The sequence below is a fragment of the Lethenteron reissneri genome, chromosome 19 (genome assembly GCF_015708825.2).
Source record: "Lethenteron reissneri isolate LAM-NWPU_2019-01 chromosome 19, ASM1570882v1, whole genome shotgun sequence".
Classification (NCBI taxonomy): domain Eukaryota; kingdom Metazoa; phylum Chordata; class Hyperoartia; order Petromyzontiformes; family Petromyzontidae; genus Lethenteron; species Lethenteron reissneri.
Window position 1 is genome coordinate 328495 of NC_083797.1, and position 18010 is coordinate 346504.

The 18010-nt window shown below is 53.9% G+C and overlaps 1 protein-coding gene across 4 annotated transcripts in view; it reads right to left on the bottom strand.

The window, feature by feature from the left end:
- Positions 1 to 16735, bottom strand: part of LOC133344078 (collagen alpha-1(XIV) chain-like) — a 97373-nt gene extending 80638 nt beyond the window's left edge. For 2 of the 4 annotated variants that reach the window (XM_061554025.1, XM_061554024.1), the window contains exons 1-6: positions 16681 to 16734; positions 15375 to 15445; positions 10602 to 10711; positions 5867 to 5986; positions 3762 to 3908; positions 2101 to 2184 (exon numbers count right to left, since the gene is read on the bottom strand). In XM_061554025.1, coding sequence (XP_061410009.1) covers positions 2101 to 2184; positions 3762 to 3908; positions 5867 to 5986; positions 10602 to 10680 — 430 coding nt within the window. In that variant the 5' untranslated portion in view covers positions 10681 to 10711; positions 15375 to 15445; positions 16681 to 16734. Of the gene's footprint in view, positions 1 to 2100; positions 2185 to 3761; positions 3909 to 5866; positions 5987 to 7986; positions 10569 to 10601; positions 10712 to 15374; positions 15446 to 16680 lie in introns of those variants that run through there. The other 2 variants (XM_061554027.1, XM_061554026.1) reach the window with 2 other exon arrangements.
- Positions 16736 to 18010: the final 1275 nt, after the last annotated feature.

The following is an 18010-nucleotide window of genomic DNA, read 5'->3' on the forward strand; positions in this document are numbered from 1 at the left end:
CGTTTCAGCTGCGGACTCGCCTCGTGTCTCTCACCGCCACGTGACCCCAATTTGCCTCCACTGCCCACAACTCCTCATCTCCCACCTCCTCCTCTGTGGCCGGCTTCTTTTTGCTAGATGCTGACCTCGTCTGCTCCTTCATAAAGCCACTGTCTCCTCTCCCTGACCGGCAGTGCGGACTGTGACCTCATCAACCTGTTCCTGAGATTCCTCTTCCCACCACCTCACTCGTAAAATAGAAATGTTCCCCGTATAGCCTGTAACAGACTCTTGGTGCAAGTGCTGTTAGCAAGGACCTATGAAGGCCGGCACGACACACAAGGCAGGGTGGGGGGGGGGGGGGGGGGGCAGCACCACACCAGGCCGCCTTTGTCCCCCTAGGTGATTGTGAGGTATTATAAGGGTAAGGTGAGGAGGGTGAGCTAAGGAGGCTGCCGTGGTTGAGGTGAAGTAATATCTGTACCGGTCCTGGGCCCTCAATTCTCCAACCTGCGCTGACGAGAGTTGTGATCTACGGACGAACAACCCCCTTAAGTGGCATGGCGAGTCCATCAATAGGTGAGGATTCCACATTACTGTATTAACCACGGAGGCAAAATTAAAGAAGAGTAATCTCACAATGTCCTGCATTGATTCTGCTCCCCATCCCCGTGGGATGGCCATCGGCAAGAGCCAAGACCCGGACCGGGCCGAGCGGATGTAATGGACCGGGGTTCGCGAATCGGCAAATCGCACGCCACTCAAGAGCAGCGGTGGCAGATGGCTCCGTGACCGCGAGGACATCGCGGCAATCCGCGCCGAGTCTCCCCCAGGCAGAGCACGCGGCCAACCGGCCCCGCCTCCCCTCCCCCCTTCACCCCAAACTCCACAAACTCACATCTCCCACCCTCGCTCTCCCCTCTCGCCTCCTCCTCCTCCTCCTTGCGTCTTGCTCAACCTTAATCCACCTCGCAGCAGCCCAGACGAGAGGAATCTCCTGGGGGAGCTCCGCGTTTTGGGGTTTTTTCCCCTTCTCCTCCCTCCCCCTTTCCCCCTCACTCACTCGCTCCCTCCCCCCTCCTTCCCTCATGCATGAGCGGTCATGTGAATGCCCCGTATGTCACAGCTTAGTATTATATATGCGTGTGCAACTATACACGTGTATACAACACGTAGAGTAGGACAATACACAGAGCGGTGGGACTTGTTTGATGTGTGATTATGTCCCTGTGCACCACCGTCAATGCCGAATAACCCACGTGGTCTCCTAATCTTTTCTTGCGCACGGCAGCCGCAAGATGGTTCAGGAGCTCGATGCCAATTTCGAGGTGCGGTGCCGGCCACGATGAGATGGCTCAGCAGAGGGTTCGTGTCACTTTCCTGTTCCTCCTCCTCTTATGAAGGAGCGCAGACCAAAGTGGGCTTACTGCATGGTCCATAGTTTGTGTTGCATGGCCATCATCGCACCGCTGTGACTCCTGTCTGGAATGTTCAATTTAGGAAGAAGATGTGGACATACGTCTGCTCATGTGCAGATGCAGTTGATGGTCCCACCAGTGTCTTCAAGGAGGAGGAATGCTAAAGCCATGAGGAGATGAGTTGATGTTTGCGTCTTGAATGAGGAGTTGATTCTGGATGACCGCGTTGTTCTACCTCTGTTCGCGCAGCAGCAGCAGCAACGTTCCTCTGGATCTGTGTGGTGACATTCCAGGAGGATGGCGACAACAGCAGCATCGCGATCCCACATGGGATGGCATCGGGATTTGAATTGCCGGAGGTTATGAGGTTCACAGTCGAGGTCTTGGTCGATGATGGGAAGGGTTGTTATTCATGTTCTTCCACATCCATGTGTTCCTCTTCCCGCTGCCTGCCCAGGCTCCCACCTCGACCTTGCGCCTCTCCTCTGCCCCACGCGTTCCCCGCCGTCTCGGTGTAAAAAATACAAACTTATAGGCTTAACAGACTGTTGGGGCAAGTGCTGTGAGTGAGTTCCACCTAAGAAGGCCTGAACGGGACACGCGAGGGAGTGGGTGGCCTGCACCATGCCCTTTTCACACGCACATACCCACACTCACAAGACAAAGCTGACACACACTGCCACGTGTACCCACGCATGTGTACCTCTGATGTGCGTGGGGCTGCTGCTCTCTTCTTTTTCCTTCTGAATTTTCGGCGCCTCTGCCAGAGAGGCTGATGTTGTTTCAACTGGAGAGGGGAGGGAGGGAGGGGTGGAGGGGGAAGGAAGAGGGGGAGGGATGGGGGATAGGGAGCGTGAGGGAGATGTCAGCCACGTCCTGCTCGTCCCACCACACCGCTCGATGACTTCTCAAGAACGTTCATAAGGTGGTCCCTCTCGTGGAACGTGCTGATGAATTACCGAAGGGTTCTGGGGGGCGTTGTAATGCGTACATCACGCGAGGAATGGGGACTGGAGGTCCACCGTGGTGTGTGCTGCTGTGAGCAATGCCATCGGAGGAAAAGGCTGAAAATAGCCGTTTATCCTCATGGCGCTTACAGCCACTGAGGTGGCTCACGGGGGGCGCGGGCACGAAGAGCCGTAATTATTGACCAAAGAACCACGGAAAAAACAAACTGAGCTTGTGCCGGAGACCCCGAGGGAACGTGGGTCGATGACGTCTCTTGGTCAAACCCCAGATTCTGAAGCCAGGAGACAACTCCCCCCCCCCCCCATACCCCCCCCCCTCGCCCCTTGGGGTTTCTCCAGAAACAGCAATAAACCACGGTGGCTGGCCACGTGGAAGAGCCAAACGTTCGCTGGGGAGCAGAGGAGGCTGCCATACGTCTTTCAGAAGCTGGACCAGCACTGCTTGGACCTGAGGAATACGGGAGCTCCGGAGGGCTATTTCTGGCTCCAGTCAGCACGAGTGGACCAGTTCTTAACTTGGGACAGGCAACTGCCAAACATCAAGGATCGTGGCGACGAGGTGAGGGAAGCCGTGAGTCTGAGTCTATTGTAGGCTCACCTCCCCATCAATCAATAGCAGGCAAGGAATGGTGGTGATGATAATGATGGTTGTGGTGATGGCGATGTTGGTGGTGGAGGTGGTGGCCTGCGTCCCTACTGAAGATGAAAATCCGTGGGGGCATGCAGGTAAAGGGCCATGAGTGACACAGACACGAAGAAACACATGTAACCATACACAGACAACTATCACAAAGTGACGCGAACATTTATACACAAAGACCAACACAGACGGCACAGCGAATTGTTCATGAACAACAGCAACCCACTCGCCCACGCGCCTCCCCACGCATGCCATGGGCCATTAGCCTTGGCCTCAGAGCCAGAAAAAACACTCCTCCACAAGGCGTGGGGGGCTTTCGACTTTTGTGGAGGGGGTTGTCTCACATACCCACAAAAGACAAAGATCCCCTGTATAACCTTTACCAGGCTGTTGGGGCTGTTAGTGAGCACCTATGAAGGCCGGCAGAACACATACAAGGAGGGTGTGGCCACCACCACGCCCGGCCTCCAGAGTGCTAATGTTTACACACCCCACCAGGTGCTTATTTAAGGCTAAGTCGACCTAGGGGAGGCCCAGGTCGAATTCGGATATTTGTCACCAATGATGGACGTGGGCGAGGATCAAACTCGGATTGTCGGGTCCGTAGCGCAGTGTGCTCACCATTGCGCCGCGGCCTCGCCAAGCAAATGCACAGACACAGGGTGCGAGGTGAAGACATATTTACACGCGTGTGCATATTTACACGCGTGCATGCGTGCGTGAGTCGTTACATTGGGGAGGAGGTTGCGGACTCACTGACGATCTGCTTGACGAGCGGCGTGCTCTCCCCGTGAGGACCATACGCGGCCACGCTGACCATGTACTCAACGCCGGCCTCCAGTTCGCGCACCACCGCCCCCGTGGCGTCGCGTGCCAGCGTCATCTCCTGTGGGGAGCCCTCGCCTACTCGGCGAGCGGCAGATGCACGCTTTCCGTCAAGATGTATCGAGCACACTGGCACGCACAGTGAACGTGCAATGTTGACCGACATTGAGCCAACTTCTGACCGACATTGGGCCAACGATGCATGTTTACTGCGCACCCATCAGAATGTAGAACACATTGGCACACTCTCACACACAATACAAATTCCCAGACTGGTGACAACCCGAGTCTTCCGTTGCATGGCCAAAACGGGGTGGGGGGGGGGGGGCAACTGTTATGTCTGGGGTTCTAGAACCCTCCTGTGTGTGTGGGGGGGCACTGATTGGCGACACCAGCGATGGATGTGCACTTCGCTAAAATAGCGGCTCTTCTCTTGGCGAGATCCACACCGCTCGCTCGGACCTCAGCATCAGCACCAGCAGCCAGACCAGGCTCTAGGAGGCACTGGCGATCACTCGCGGTCGAAATTAAATCATTAGCGTCGTTCGTGCAGAACGTAAGCGAACATTTTAATCATGGGACACCACGCCTCCTTCACATATCTGGCCCAACACGAAACATTTAAAATTATTTTTCTACATCCCATCAGCCACACGGCCTTCGTTTGGAGAGTGCATCATTTTAACAGCATTGGTTCAAGACATGCAAGTTCGGGACTGGATTCAACATGTCTCATCAGCAGTCAGACTTGCTTGAACCAACGCTGTTCGCAATGATCCAGCTGAGGTTGATCCTGGAAGCGTTGAGACTACAAATGCTGAACGGATTGGGTCAGCACGAGACGCAGAGAACGACACCGACTCCCGTGTCTTGGACATGCGACCAGAAGGGAAGGCATTAGAGTACCACCATCGGTGACCCTGCACTGCCACGTGGCGAGACCGAGATGTAGGGGGCAGCCACGCAAGAGGAGGATTGGAAGCGCGAAGAGGATTGGAAGCGCGAAGAGGATGTCACCATCATTAGCAACAGCAGCAGTGGCCATGGTCATTCCACTGCTGGATTGAGGACTTGGCAGAGAGAAACGTGGGGAGCCATGGGAAGCGAGCGCCGTGACCCAGAGAAGGTTGAGGAGCCGAGGACGCCGCTCTGCCGCCGTGTGGCGAGGGGAAGGAGAGGGGGGGGGGGCTCGCTCCCCCACACCAACTTCAGGCTGCTCAGAGGGACGCCCCGTGAGCGGGCGGCGCACGAGTCGCCCACACCGACCGATGGAGGAGGCGCCGCGAGACACAGCGCTTACAGCGCGGGGTGGGGGGAAATGGGGTGGGGGGAAATGGGGGGGGGGCGGGCGGGGGAGGGGGGCACAGAGCCAGACGCTTCCAGCCGAGCCAGAAACCCACCCCACCCCCCAGGCCCAGAACAAATCCGTGCTGGCGTTCTGTAATGCCGCCCGAGTGTAATTATATTATTTTTTTCAAGTTTATTTTCTCTTTGCTTCCCTGAGCCAAAACCCATGGAGCACGACTTATGCGCTGCTCTATGATTTCCTGCTCAAGTCTCGTGTGTAACAAAGAATTCTCTTCCCTCTGAAGAACTTCCCCCCTCTCTCCGCACTGCACGTGCTCGGGCAGTGAGGGTTCTCTCCACCTCCCCGATGTGAGATCTACTCAGGACAGATCCTAATATCCGCCACATCTACTCCTATTATCCGCACAAGCAATAACATTGAAATATTTTTCTCTCTCATCTGTGCAGTTTTTCTCACTGCGTTGTCCTTAAGAAGAAATTAGCAAATAATCGCGAATCATATAAACGTAAATCATAAATAATCGATTTGGGGGCACGTGATCAGACAAATCTCTAAGCGGAAGAATCAGTTGTAGTCGAGGAGTTGATACAACCCTCCGCATATAGCCCAGTGGTCAGAGAGGCCACGGTCGGTTGAGCTCAGGGGGCAGCGAGAGAGGGGAATGACGAGAAGAGGGGAAGGGAGAAAATGAGAGAGGAAGAGAGAGAGAGATTGGCAGGGTACTGACCCGAGCTGGGCAGCACAATGAGGCGGTACCCCTTGAACCGCCCACGCGCTGGTTTCCACGACACCTTGACGCTGCTCTCGGACAGCACGCTGACTTGCATGTTGGCCGGCGCCGGCACCGCTGTGCGGGGCGACAGCCAGGGGGAGAGAGCCGCAATGTCGGGGGTGAGGAGGTCACGGCGATACAAACGGCGTGCGCCAGCACCCGCGCTGGAATTGCGAGTGATGAGCCAAGAAGTGTGGCGATGCCTCCCCATCGATTTCCCTTCTCAGCGAAGTTGTAAAAACAAATCAAGGTGGACCTTAATTTGCCTGGGATAGCCTCGCTGAGTCTCAAGACTCCTTGTCATGAGGGTGCTGCCACATTGGGATGTTTTTCCAATTCCAGTTTGGCTTTAATGGAAGTAAACTAGAGAACCCGGAGTAAACATACGAGGCCGTTCACACAACTCCCCCTGTGTGTGTACATGGAGAGCGGCAGCACAGTGGGTTACCGCACGGCTGGGGTTCCGAGTTCGATTCCCACTCACCACCAATAACAGTCGTAATATTTGATCCGGTCCTGAATCTCTCCTGCCTCCCCTAGGTCGACTCAGTCTAAAAAAAGCATCTGGTGTGATGTGCCATCATCAGCAATGGGTGACAAAGGCGTGGTGTTGGCCTGTATAGGTGCCCGCTAACAGCACTTACCCCAACAATCTGTTCAAGGCTATACGGGGATCTTTGTCTGTTTTTTTACTGTTCTGCATGAGTTTCCTCCCCATAGCTAAACGTGCACACACAGTGGAACTGGTATTGGCCAAATCATCCCAATGTTGAAAAATCACCCGCTAATCACACACTTGGGATTCCACACGCAGCAGCAACGTCGCTGCTCACCCCCCACCTCCCCTACTGCAATAACTTGGTAGGGCCCTCCTGAAAGACAGTCTTGAGAGTCGGAAAAGCTTTGCTCAGCAAACTCGCGAAATTATTTTTTGGCCAGCCACGTCATCACTCTCGCCCGCTGCCTCGACGTGGCGAGGCGCCTCGCGTCATCGTCGGCTCTGCCCGTCGCGTGGCCGGGAGAGCGCCGCTGCGATTCCGGACGCGTTCCCCTTCACCGCGCACACCGGTGCCACCGCCTGCTAACTGTTGACACCTGCTGACCCAAACAGACTGGGCACGAATCCCTCCCCCTGCTGCCCACGGAGCGTAGCGAGGCTCCGCCAGCTTGGCACAGCGCCCCAGCGAGGAGGCCCTTGCCAGAGGGAGGGGAGGGGTTGGACGCAACTCTAGAAATGGGACGGGGTAAACAAGAACCGGATTGAATGGTGACCCTGCGATACAGTTCATCAAGGGTTAGGGTGGGGGGGCTGTCGGAGAATTATCTCGATCCGTGATCGTGAATCGATTAAAGAATGTATTATTATTTTCTTTACACTGTGGGGAATTGTAGCGGCCTTTAGTGGCTGTTGAAAGGTTTTCACATGGACGCATTACGCCGAAAATATTGAATCATGGATGATTCCCACGCGTGACGGTGGATGGCCGTGTATGGAGATATGTATGTTGCTTCGTTTGATTTTTAGTACTGTATATCTTTGATTTTCATAAATATTCTTCATACATTTATTTTGGAGATACTAAATTAATGGCAACATATATTGCATAACTTCTGCTATGTTGGATTAGTTATACATGTTTGACTTAAAGTAATATATTGAGTGTCTATTAAATATATCTTCAATTATTGGCAAAATTAAGTTACGTATTTAATGTTGTCGATAATTGAGGATATACTAAATAAGCTTATTAAATTATCATTAGACCTCCTTTGCCAGTACAAAAATATAATAATAGAGATTTCCCCTATTTCCCCAGTTTTGTTGCCAGAAAAAAGGGGGGAACCCCTATTATTAAGCTTATTAAATATGTTTGAAAACTAACCATATTTAAATAATCAAACATAGCAACCAGGAGCGACCAGCACGCGTGATGTAGAGCACCACCACCAATATAACACCACCACCATCACCACTATAGCCCCACCACCACAATAGCCGGAACCACCACCACCATAGCCAGCACCGCTGCCACCATGGTCCACACCACCACCACCACCACCCACTGTTGTCTCACCAACTTGAGCAGCAGCAGCAGCTTTGTCACTCCGAGGTGTCCTCCTCTGCGCGAGTCGCCCGACTCGGCGTGGCTCAAGGCATCACTCGGCTCCGCCTCTTCTCTTCCGGCATCGCCTCCCCCTCGTGGCGCTCGGGTCCAGACCATCGTGGATCCATGGATTTATACGCAGCGCGACCCCCGCCCCGTGAAGCGCACGCGACGCCCCCTGCCCCCTCGTGAGCAGCACGCGGCACCAGGCAGCGCCGGGCGGCCGCTGGAGTCGCGGCCACTGCACCCAACGTCCCATCTCCCTGACTCCACGAATGTGGCGCGTGGCTCCGTCTCTCAGTTCGCTCCGGGCAGCCTCCGTTCTCGGCCGTGGGGAATGTCACTTCACCGTGGTTGTGTCCTGCGAGTGTTCCGTCTATTGGCATCTTCGCCTGGCGGCGTCTTGCCGGGCTGAGAGTTCCGCTTGTGGGCACAGCCCATTCTCTCCGGCCGGGCCATAACGCACCCAGCACGAGGTATTGCTACCCACCCAGCACGAGGCCTCTCTGAGTGAAGAATTGAATCAGTTTTACTCGGCTCACAAGGTGTGGCCATTATTGCTATGACTGGGAAATATCGTGTCCATCTTTCCTGTCTGTCCATCCGTCTATCTAATCCTGTCCATCCATTTATCTATCCACCAGTCGTCGATCTGCACCCGTGTGGCCCATCTGCAGTTCGAGCTTGCCAGCTGCCATCTTGGCGACGCCAGTGCGGTTGGTTCGGCTCAGTGGATGCAGCCTCGCGGATTACGCGTGAGTCACGGCAAGCGGAGCCAGACTCGTGGCTGGATCTCCATCAACCAACGATCCCCTGGCAGAGTCGGTGCCTGGCTCGGACTCCGTGCTGTGTGGGTGGTTGTTGTTTTATATTCCACGGCGGGCGATTAAAAACGCATCAATGTTCTGTTAAATATTCAACTCAAAAGCGTAGAAAATAAAAGTTAGAGGGGAATCGTCTTGGGGTGAGGGGAACGCTTTACGCCTTGGTTCTTGTTTGACTGCGGCAGGAAACTAAACGTGACGATGGGAGGCCTGCAAGCGACCGCATCTATTGATTCTAAGTGACTCTGGAATGTCCTCACCGCCGTCTCTCCTTACAAGCTGTGTAAAGCCTTGCTCAATTCAAGAAGTGTGATCACTCTTATTATTCAACTAGTTCATAAAGGCTTTCTTTGCTCGGCAAATGTTTTCAACAAATATAATAATTGACCTGATATGATTTATAAAATTTGTATCTACGATCAGACGTGAACAACTACTTAAAAACATTTCCGCAAAAAAAACGCAAAGATTGTTGACGACTTGATTAAACTTCTTATATTTAAAAAATACCCATCAGAAACTGCTAGATTTAAAGATTCTGTTCTTTTTTATTAGAAATCTAAAAAATGTATGAACTTAATACCCTGAGGGAAAGCTTCTCTACTTTTTACCATTTTCTAATTATTCAGATTTGAATATCATAAAATGCGTTTTTTTTTGTTCAAAACCGCTTGAATCCGAAACATCTCAAACAATAAAAGATAGAACAATGGTTCTCGCTTAAATGTGATTTGATGTTTCATGCTCTCTCAAACAAAAACACTCAATCTTATATTTTGAACGGTGTCCGAATGACACCAGGCACAAACATGCTCATGGGGCACTTAAAATCGATATTTGGGGGCCTTAAAATGAAAAATCTAGGATGTTTAGATTTCTCCTGTTGTTTCTATCCTAAAATCTACCTACGTAACAAATTTCAGCTTTCTACCTTGTCGGGAAATACCCTAGAGGTTTACAGATGAAGGTCTTTATTTATATATATATTTCAACCTCAATGGTGCTATTTGTTGCTTGCCGCGAGGCGTTCTGTGGCCACTGGACCTGTGCTCAGCAACTGCGATTGTGCTCATTTTGCTTTTGTTCCTTGGATTTAAGTCGACTACAATAACGCGTGACACGACCCACGCGAGCTTGTTGGTGCCTCTCATGTGAAGGAAGAGGCTGAGTGACGCGTCTGTCCCAGGAGCCCATGAACCTCATTATCATCTTCTGGAGAAATGTTCTCACGCAGGGCAGTTCACTGCTCGCTGCTGGCAGCTGTAACCTCTCGCCGTCTCGTGGCGTTGAGAGCCCAAGTGGAGTGTAAACTTTTAATAAAGCACAAAGAGCACCACCCTCAACGAAAGCAGTGGGCAGCAGCCGCGTGAACTTCCACCAACCATTGAAACCTCCGGGCGCCACCCACGTGACTGCTGAGGGAGTCGAGTTGCCCCTGGGTGGCCGGGGCCCGACGCCTGCGGCTCATGGCAGCGTGACGGCCAATGGGTAATGAACGCGTGTGTTCATGTGCCCGCGCGCGTGTGTTCGCGTGTTGAAGTGTGTGTGCGTGTTGAAGTGTGTGTGCGCGTGTGTCCATTTGTGAATGTTTGCACGGGTTCGCATGTTGAATCACGTGTTCACGTGTTTGTCCGCGCATGAGTGTGTGCATGTGTTTGTGCATCCATGTGTCCGCGTGTTCGTATGCCAGTGTTGTCCATACACTGTTCACGTACGTGGGCATGTGTGCATGCATTATATGTCAGCGTGTTTGCATGTTACCTTGAGCGGTGGTGGGCGGTGTGAGGTGGAGGGAGAGGAGACAGGCCCAGGCCACGAAACTCGCCACGTGTAGTCTCATGGTCGCTGCTGGGAGGTCCACGCAGGCCGACCTGGCATGGCCAGAGCACAAAGCCAAGTTCAGTGCCGGTGTGGGATCTGCTGCGATGTGTCCCAAGCATTTGAGGGATACATCAACCTGGGCAATTATATCATCCACTGGGATGTGTTTGGGGGTGACTGCAAAATGGCAGTTACACCGAAATTATCCAATTTCGATGTCTGGCTACGGCTGACATCAGTAGTAAGGGTTAGGGTTACATTATATATCTTAATAGGGGTTTTCCCTTTTTTTCTGGCAACAAAACTGAAACCTTTTTACAAGGAATCATGTGTGCATTAACCAATACTTGTGGAGAAAATATATTATCAGAGTGTTTTTTTTTGCAATTTCTCCACAAGCATTGGTTAATGCACACGTGATTCCTTGTAAAAAGGTTTCCATTTTGTTGCCAGAAAAAAGGGGAAAACCCCTATGACGATATCTAATAATATATTGGCATTGTCCTTGAAACTGATTGGTCCACACCAGAGACGGCTTTCTTTTGAGCCTCGTCTCAATTGGTGCTAGACCAGAGCACGCCAAATGGCGTACAGCTCAAAGACAATGCACCATCAGAGTAATGAGGGCTCGGGGTAAGCATCTACATCATTAGACCTCCTTTGCCAGTGCCAAAGTAGAATAATAGGGGGTTTCCCCTTCTTTCTGGCAACAAAACTGAAACCTTTTTACAATAGGGAGTGTGTTTATTGTTTGCATTTTGACCACAAGTATTGTGGTTAATGCACACATGATTCCTTGTAAAAAGGTTTCAGTTTTATTGCCAGAAAAAAGGGGGGAAACTCTATTACTAAACTTTGGTACGGGCAAAGGAGATCTAATTATGAGATATATTGTTTAGGGTTATGTTAAGGGTCTTTGTTAGCTCGAAGGGTTTGGTTAGGATTATTGGTCTTAGGGGTAGGGTTTTGGTGAGAGTTAATGGTCTTGGTTATTGGTTAGGGCTAGGGTTTTAGTTTGGATTATTGGTCTTGGTGATGTTTATGGGTTTGGTGCGCCATCCACAAGACAGGCAACATCCTGAAAGCATGGAAGTCAAAGTCATTGCCATCCTGAAACCCGGAAAGCCACAAGACTCGCCCTCGAGCTCCAGGCCACGATCCTTCGCGTCCTCCACCTCCCCGCGCGTGGAACGTGCCGTGCTCGCCACACCCCCATTATTGACCCTCAACTGCCTCCCGAAAGAGCCGGAGGATTCCAAACCAACCGGAACTTCTGCTGCTAACAGATCATTGCCTCTATCATCCTCACAGAAGCTGGTTTCCAGCGCCAACAGAAAACCGGCACGTCAATGATTGACTTCTCTGCTGCTGCTGCCTATGACTGTTTGGCGTCATGGCCCCATGGCCGTCCTCGTCTATTTCCCTCTCTTCCACGTGGCTCATCGACCGTCCTTGTCTATCTCCCCTCGTGGCTCCCCCACCATTCCCCCACCTCCCCCCTCATGGCTCCTCGGCCGTCCTCATCCCCCTCCAGCCCCCCCCCCCCCTCCGCGTGGCTCCTCGGCAGGCCAAGGTGCGGCCCGAGGACCCGGTCTGGACGTGCCGAAATATGCGCGGCACGGTGTTGATTTGACAAAAGCCGAGGCTCACACGGGGGGTGAGCGGGGATCGGGGCGAGCCCCACCCGCCCTCCCCCACGGCTAAAACGCCAGCGAGTAGTTCTGTTCAAATCGTCTCCATCAACACTGCCCCGCTCGTGCTCCGAATCCATTCGGTGCCAGGGCAGAGCAATGAGACCCACAGAAGCGGATATCACAGGGCTAATGCTTAGATTAATTCGCGTGACCCTCTGGTCCACACACAATCATCATCAGCGTGGTCGTGAAGAATGTTACAAAATAAATATGCGATCAATTCGCCTCCTTCACACATCTTCCTCTCGTTACATGATACAATTAAGAGTTTTCTCACATCCCATCAGCCACACGTCCTTCTTCTTCGCCGAGTATTAAAACCGGTCCAGAGTTAGCTTGTGCTAAACCGATCTTGCTGAGAAGATCGACTCCCCAAAAGGCCGTTTGGCTGATGGGATGGGTAAAATATATACCGCGTGTGTGTACATGGAGAGACAGAAGTTAAGCAGGCGCCCTGCCTGGTCCACACTGATTGGTGAACACGGAGACGCGCAGTGGCTGCCTACAAAGCCCAGAGCCGTGCGGGTTTTTCCACGAATGAATAACAAAAAACCTCCAGAAGCGCTGTGGAAAGTTAAAAAAACGCGAGTTCCGGCTCAAATGAGCATTGAGGCATTGGTACTCATCTCCCGTTCACAACCCTGCAGATCCAATGATGACCATTCCACATTCCTATGTCGGGAGGTGAATCTATCCATTTCGCAACCGCTGTTGGCATCTCAACACAAGCTGGTAGTTATTGTATCGACTCCGGAGGGGAGAGATGGTGGGGCTGAGTCAACCCATGCCATCCAGGATTTGTACTCGCACGCTTCCGATTGCTGCGAGCCGCTGGCGCTACCGCTGCGCCACGTGGCCGGGTTCCCCGCTCGCCCCCAGCGTCGTCGCCCGAGGCCTCCTCCTCCTCCTCGCCTCGCTCGCCCACGCGGAGCGTCGACGCGAGCAGCCAATGGGCGCTCGAGCGCAAGCCGCGCTGACACGGACACCGCGTGGCACGGCAGCTCCTGTCGGACCCTTCATCCTGGTCACCCGATTTGATGTTTAAGGCGCTCGCCGAGGAGATGGAGCAATGAAATCGGGCTCTAGCGCAAATCGATAGATGGATGATTACGTGGCAGGCTTGTGAGAGGCGGCGACGGCTTGGGGAGGTTTTCACCCAGCAGTGGCTTGATCGTGGCTGATGTCGAGCCGGTAATTGCGCTGCAACGGCACTTGCGTTGCGGCACTTCACAGCGCTCATCGCAGCTCGCCTGACTCCCCTCTCACGGCGCGGTGTGCGGGCCCAAGCCAGTAACATAAATTCCCCATTCACATGACGGGACCACGTACAGTATAGCACCTGCCAACGGCTGGGGTTACAATCGTCGGCGATGTGACACGTGAACAAATAATTTCGTTCAAACTGGAGAGACCGAGCGTGGCGTGACCCGGCCACCTTTGCCTCACAAGGCCTCGTGCATTAACGTAGCGATCGGATGATACCACACGTTGACTAATCCCCTCGCTCGCTGCGACAAGCACCCGAATATAACTTGCCATCTCTGTGGGTAAAGTGCTGTTAGAGAGCACCTGGCAATACAGGCACGGCGCACTCACCAATACTCATGCCTGGCTGTCTTTGTTTCGCCAGTGCTATGCGAGTTTAATTTATTTGGCACCGTACGTAGTCAACCGTGCTAATCGGAGCGCCCCACGTATTCACTTTCAGGCTGAGTCGACATAGGGTCCAGGACCGGCTAAAATATCACTCGCCACTGACAGTAGTCGCGGACGCAAATCGGATCCAGGTGGGCCTGGTTCATAGCAGAGTGCGCTAACCAGTGCGCCACCGCTCACCGCACACAGACACGCGACTTTGTTGAGAACCAGGCGAGTAACCATCGACACGAGTCTCATGGGTGAGGAGCACAAGGGGAGCTCGGGTTGGGGATGGCGAACAATATTGGTGGGTGATGGAACACCCTCCAGAGGCATGACCACCGCGGATATGGAGCGACCACGTAAGTTATGAAACGTCGCAAGAAGGGAGATGGATCGTGGCATTCGCTGGACCGTGAGGGATGGCGACGATGTGAAGATAAGCCTTCATCCAGCAGTTTATAGACCACGGCGGATGATGACGAGCGGCGGAGTTATTGTGGAAGGTTTAGTAATTTCAACCGTGCGTGCACGTGCCCACTGCGTGTTCGCTGAGCGTTAGTTGACATCCCGGGACACCCTCGCATCGGGCATATTCCATCTCCAGGGATTATCCAGGTGAAGCGTGGTGATGAATAGAAAGGGAGCTGTGGATGAGAGCTCGGAGCTCAACGGATTCGTTCCCCGAATCGACGGATTGAGTGGGAGCCTCGGACTGTGGCGACGGTGGAAGTTGCGCCCAAGTTGACGCAACGCGTGTGGTCCCCGCATGTTGCTCACCCACTCGCGCACACCGCAGCGTACACCTCGCTAATCTCTCGCTTACAAACTCACCAGTCACCCTTTCACACACACTCACCACAATTCCACACTGCCACAATTGCACACTCACCACAATTGCACACTCACCACAATTGCACACTCACCACAATTGCACACCGTGTCGTAATCCTCACCACTCTCTCGCTCACAAACTCACCACTCACTTAGCCTTGTGATGCAGCCTCACTGCACCAATACCCACGTGCATCCCATGAACAGTCAAGCACGTGCTGTGTTAGCGAGCACCTATAACGCCCGGCACAACGCACAAGTGGACGGCGGTGTTGGGATCCGCCCTCGGTCTTTGTCTCCCCATTGCCGATGTACGCACACACACCTCACCACCAAGTCACTCGTTTAAGGCGGCGTCGACTTAAGATGGTGAGGACCAGTCCAAGTACTGATACCGCTCGCCACTCATGTTAGCCGTGCCTGCAAAACGAAATGGCGTGGCAGGCTGGGTCCGTATCGAAACGCGCAAACCACTGCGCCACCGCTCCCCACACAGAGACAGCCACGGAGAGACAAAGAGAGGCCGCAGAGACACCTGGTCCTGTACCTGCACGGGGTAGACAGACGCGCGGGCGAAGCAGCAGCAGCCTCTGCAGCGTGCGCCTCCAACAGCACGGACTGGGCGGGACACAAAGCAGCAGCCGACTCGCTCAGCCTCCCTCCCACTCACACAACCTCCCACCCACCCAGACAGCCAGCCACGCATCCACCCACCTAGACACACACCCACTCACCCACCCACCCACCCAACTACACAGCCACTCACCCACCCACCCACCCAACTACACAGCCACTCACCCAACTACACAGCCACTCACCCACCCAACTACACAGCCACTCACCCACCCAACTACACAGCCACTCACCCACCCAACTACACAGCCACTCACCCACCCACCCACCCAATTACACAGCCACTCACCCACCCACCCACCCACCCAATTACACAGCCACTCACCCACCCACCCACCCAACTACACAGCCACTCACCCACCCAACTACACAGCCACTCACCCACCCACCCACCCAACTACACAGCCACTCACCCACCCACCCAACTACACAGCCACTCACCCACCCACCCACCCAACTACACAGCCACTCACCCACCCACCCACCCAACTACACAGCCACTCACCCACCCACCCACCCAACTACACAGCCACTCACCCAACCACACCACAATCACCTATCCAGACAACCATCCGCCCACACACCCACCCCATCACACGGCCACTCAACCACGCAACTACACAGCCACTCATCCACCCAACCACATCAAGGCCACCCAACCACACCAAGGCCACCCACCCAGACAGCCAGCCGGTCACACAATCAACCACCCACCCAACCACACACCCAACCACACATCCACCTACTCAACCACACACACACACACACCCACCCAACCACACACCCAACCACACACCCAACCACACAATCACCCACCCAACCACACACCCACCCACCAAACCACACACAACCACCCAACCACACAAAGATCCCCCGTATAGCCTTACCAGACTGTAGGGGCAAGTGCTGTTAGCGAGCACCTATGAAGGCCGGAACGGTACACGAGGGGGTGGGTGGCCAGCACCACGCCCGACCGCCTTTGTCTCCCTAGCGGCGATGTTTACACACCGCACCAGGTACTCATTTGAGGCTGAGTCGACCTAGGGGAGGCCCAGGACCGGTTCAGATAATCGTCACTGGTGTTTGCCGTGAGCGGGAATCGAACCCGGGTCGCCAAGTTCGTGGTGCAGCGCGCTAACCGCTACACTACTGCTCCCCACACCCACACACCCAACCACACACCCAACCACACACAACCACCCAACCGCACAGCCACTCACCAGCCCACCCTGCCCCTCATCTGTACACACACGCGTGCACCCAGACCGCCGTATCCCCAGTCCGTTCCTACTTCCCTCCCGCGCCTCCTCCCCACTCCTCTTCCTCGCTACTCCCTATTCACCCCCCACCCACTCCTATTCACCACGCAACGTAAGATCCAAACGCCGCTCAGGCACTCGGCATCACGTGCCGAATCAATAGGAGGGAGACTGAGAGGGAGGAGGGACGTAGGGAAGGGGTGGGGGAGGGGGTGAGAAGCGATGCAGGATGACAAAGCCTGCACAGCGGGGTAGTGGTGTGGAGGATGATTTGGAATCGGAGCCGTGGTGCCGCTGTTCCGAGGCGGTGTCCGCTCGCGGCGGGTGGCGCTGCTGCTGCTGCTCGCTGATCACTCAGCAGGCGGATCGAGTCGCCACGGTGTTCGCAGCCGCAGTCACCATGAGCATTCGCCTCTCGTTTGTGCATCCACTGCTGGATGAGCAAAGCCGTGTCAAGGACAGGGCTCGGCAGCCTCCAGCTCCCGAGCAGTATGCGCGGTGGCTCTTTAAAGAATGCTTCGTGACGTCGTTTATTGAGGACGCCGCCGTCTCGTGTGCACCACAGGACATTGCGGCTCGTTAATTATTGCGGATGGTGTTTTTTGCCGAATTGGAAAAAAAGTCTCTTCTTGTTACTTGCTGACCCCTTATCAAGGGGGTTGTTTTGACCATACTTCACCACAATGGCCAGTGCCGGGTTTGATGAAGTGTGGGACCCGTTTGGGATGACGCTCGCCACTGATGTTCGCTGTGGCTGGGACGCGAACCGAGGTGGATGGATGAGTCGCGCTCCATCAGAAAGCGGTTGCTGGTGTTGTAATACGTTTACCCCAAGTGTTTCCAGTTCCGACGCCGTAAATTCCACATTCCTTTGGCGGAGGGAACGTCTATATGTGAAACAACAATCACTGTTTTCTCGCCCATCGAGTGGTACTTATTTAACCGACCCCAGAAGAATTATGGGCTGAGTGAACCCCCAGCCAGGATATGAACTCACACCCTCCCGACTGCGAGCCGCTCTCTATACGCAACAAATCAGACCGCTACCCGCCTGCGGGCAGCACCGATGGTTGTGGAACAAAATCGGAAATATGTCGGGTTTCGAGTTTTTCTGGTTACAGGCGAGCAGAAGGAGGCACCGACTGTACCAGATCTCGGCTCTCCAGCCCGTGCACAAAAACACTTCCATCATCACTCACGAGGCCAACATCGTCGCTGTAAAGCAACTGCGTTAACTGCACCGAGTCAATGCTAATTTGACTTGTGGGAAGCGATTGAGCAATGGTGAGAG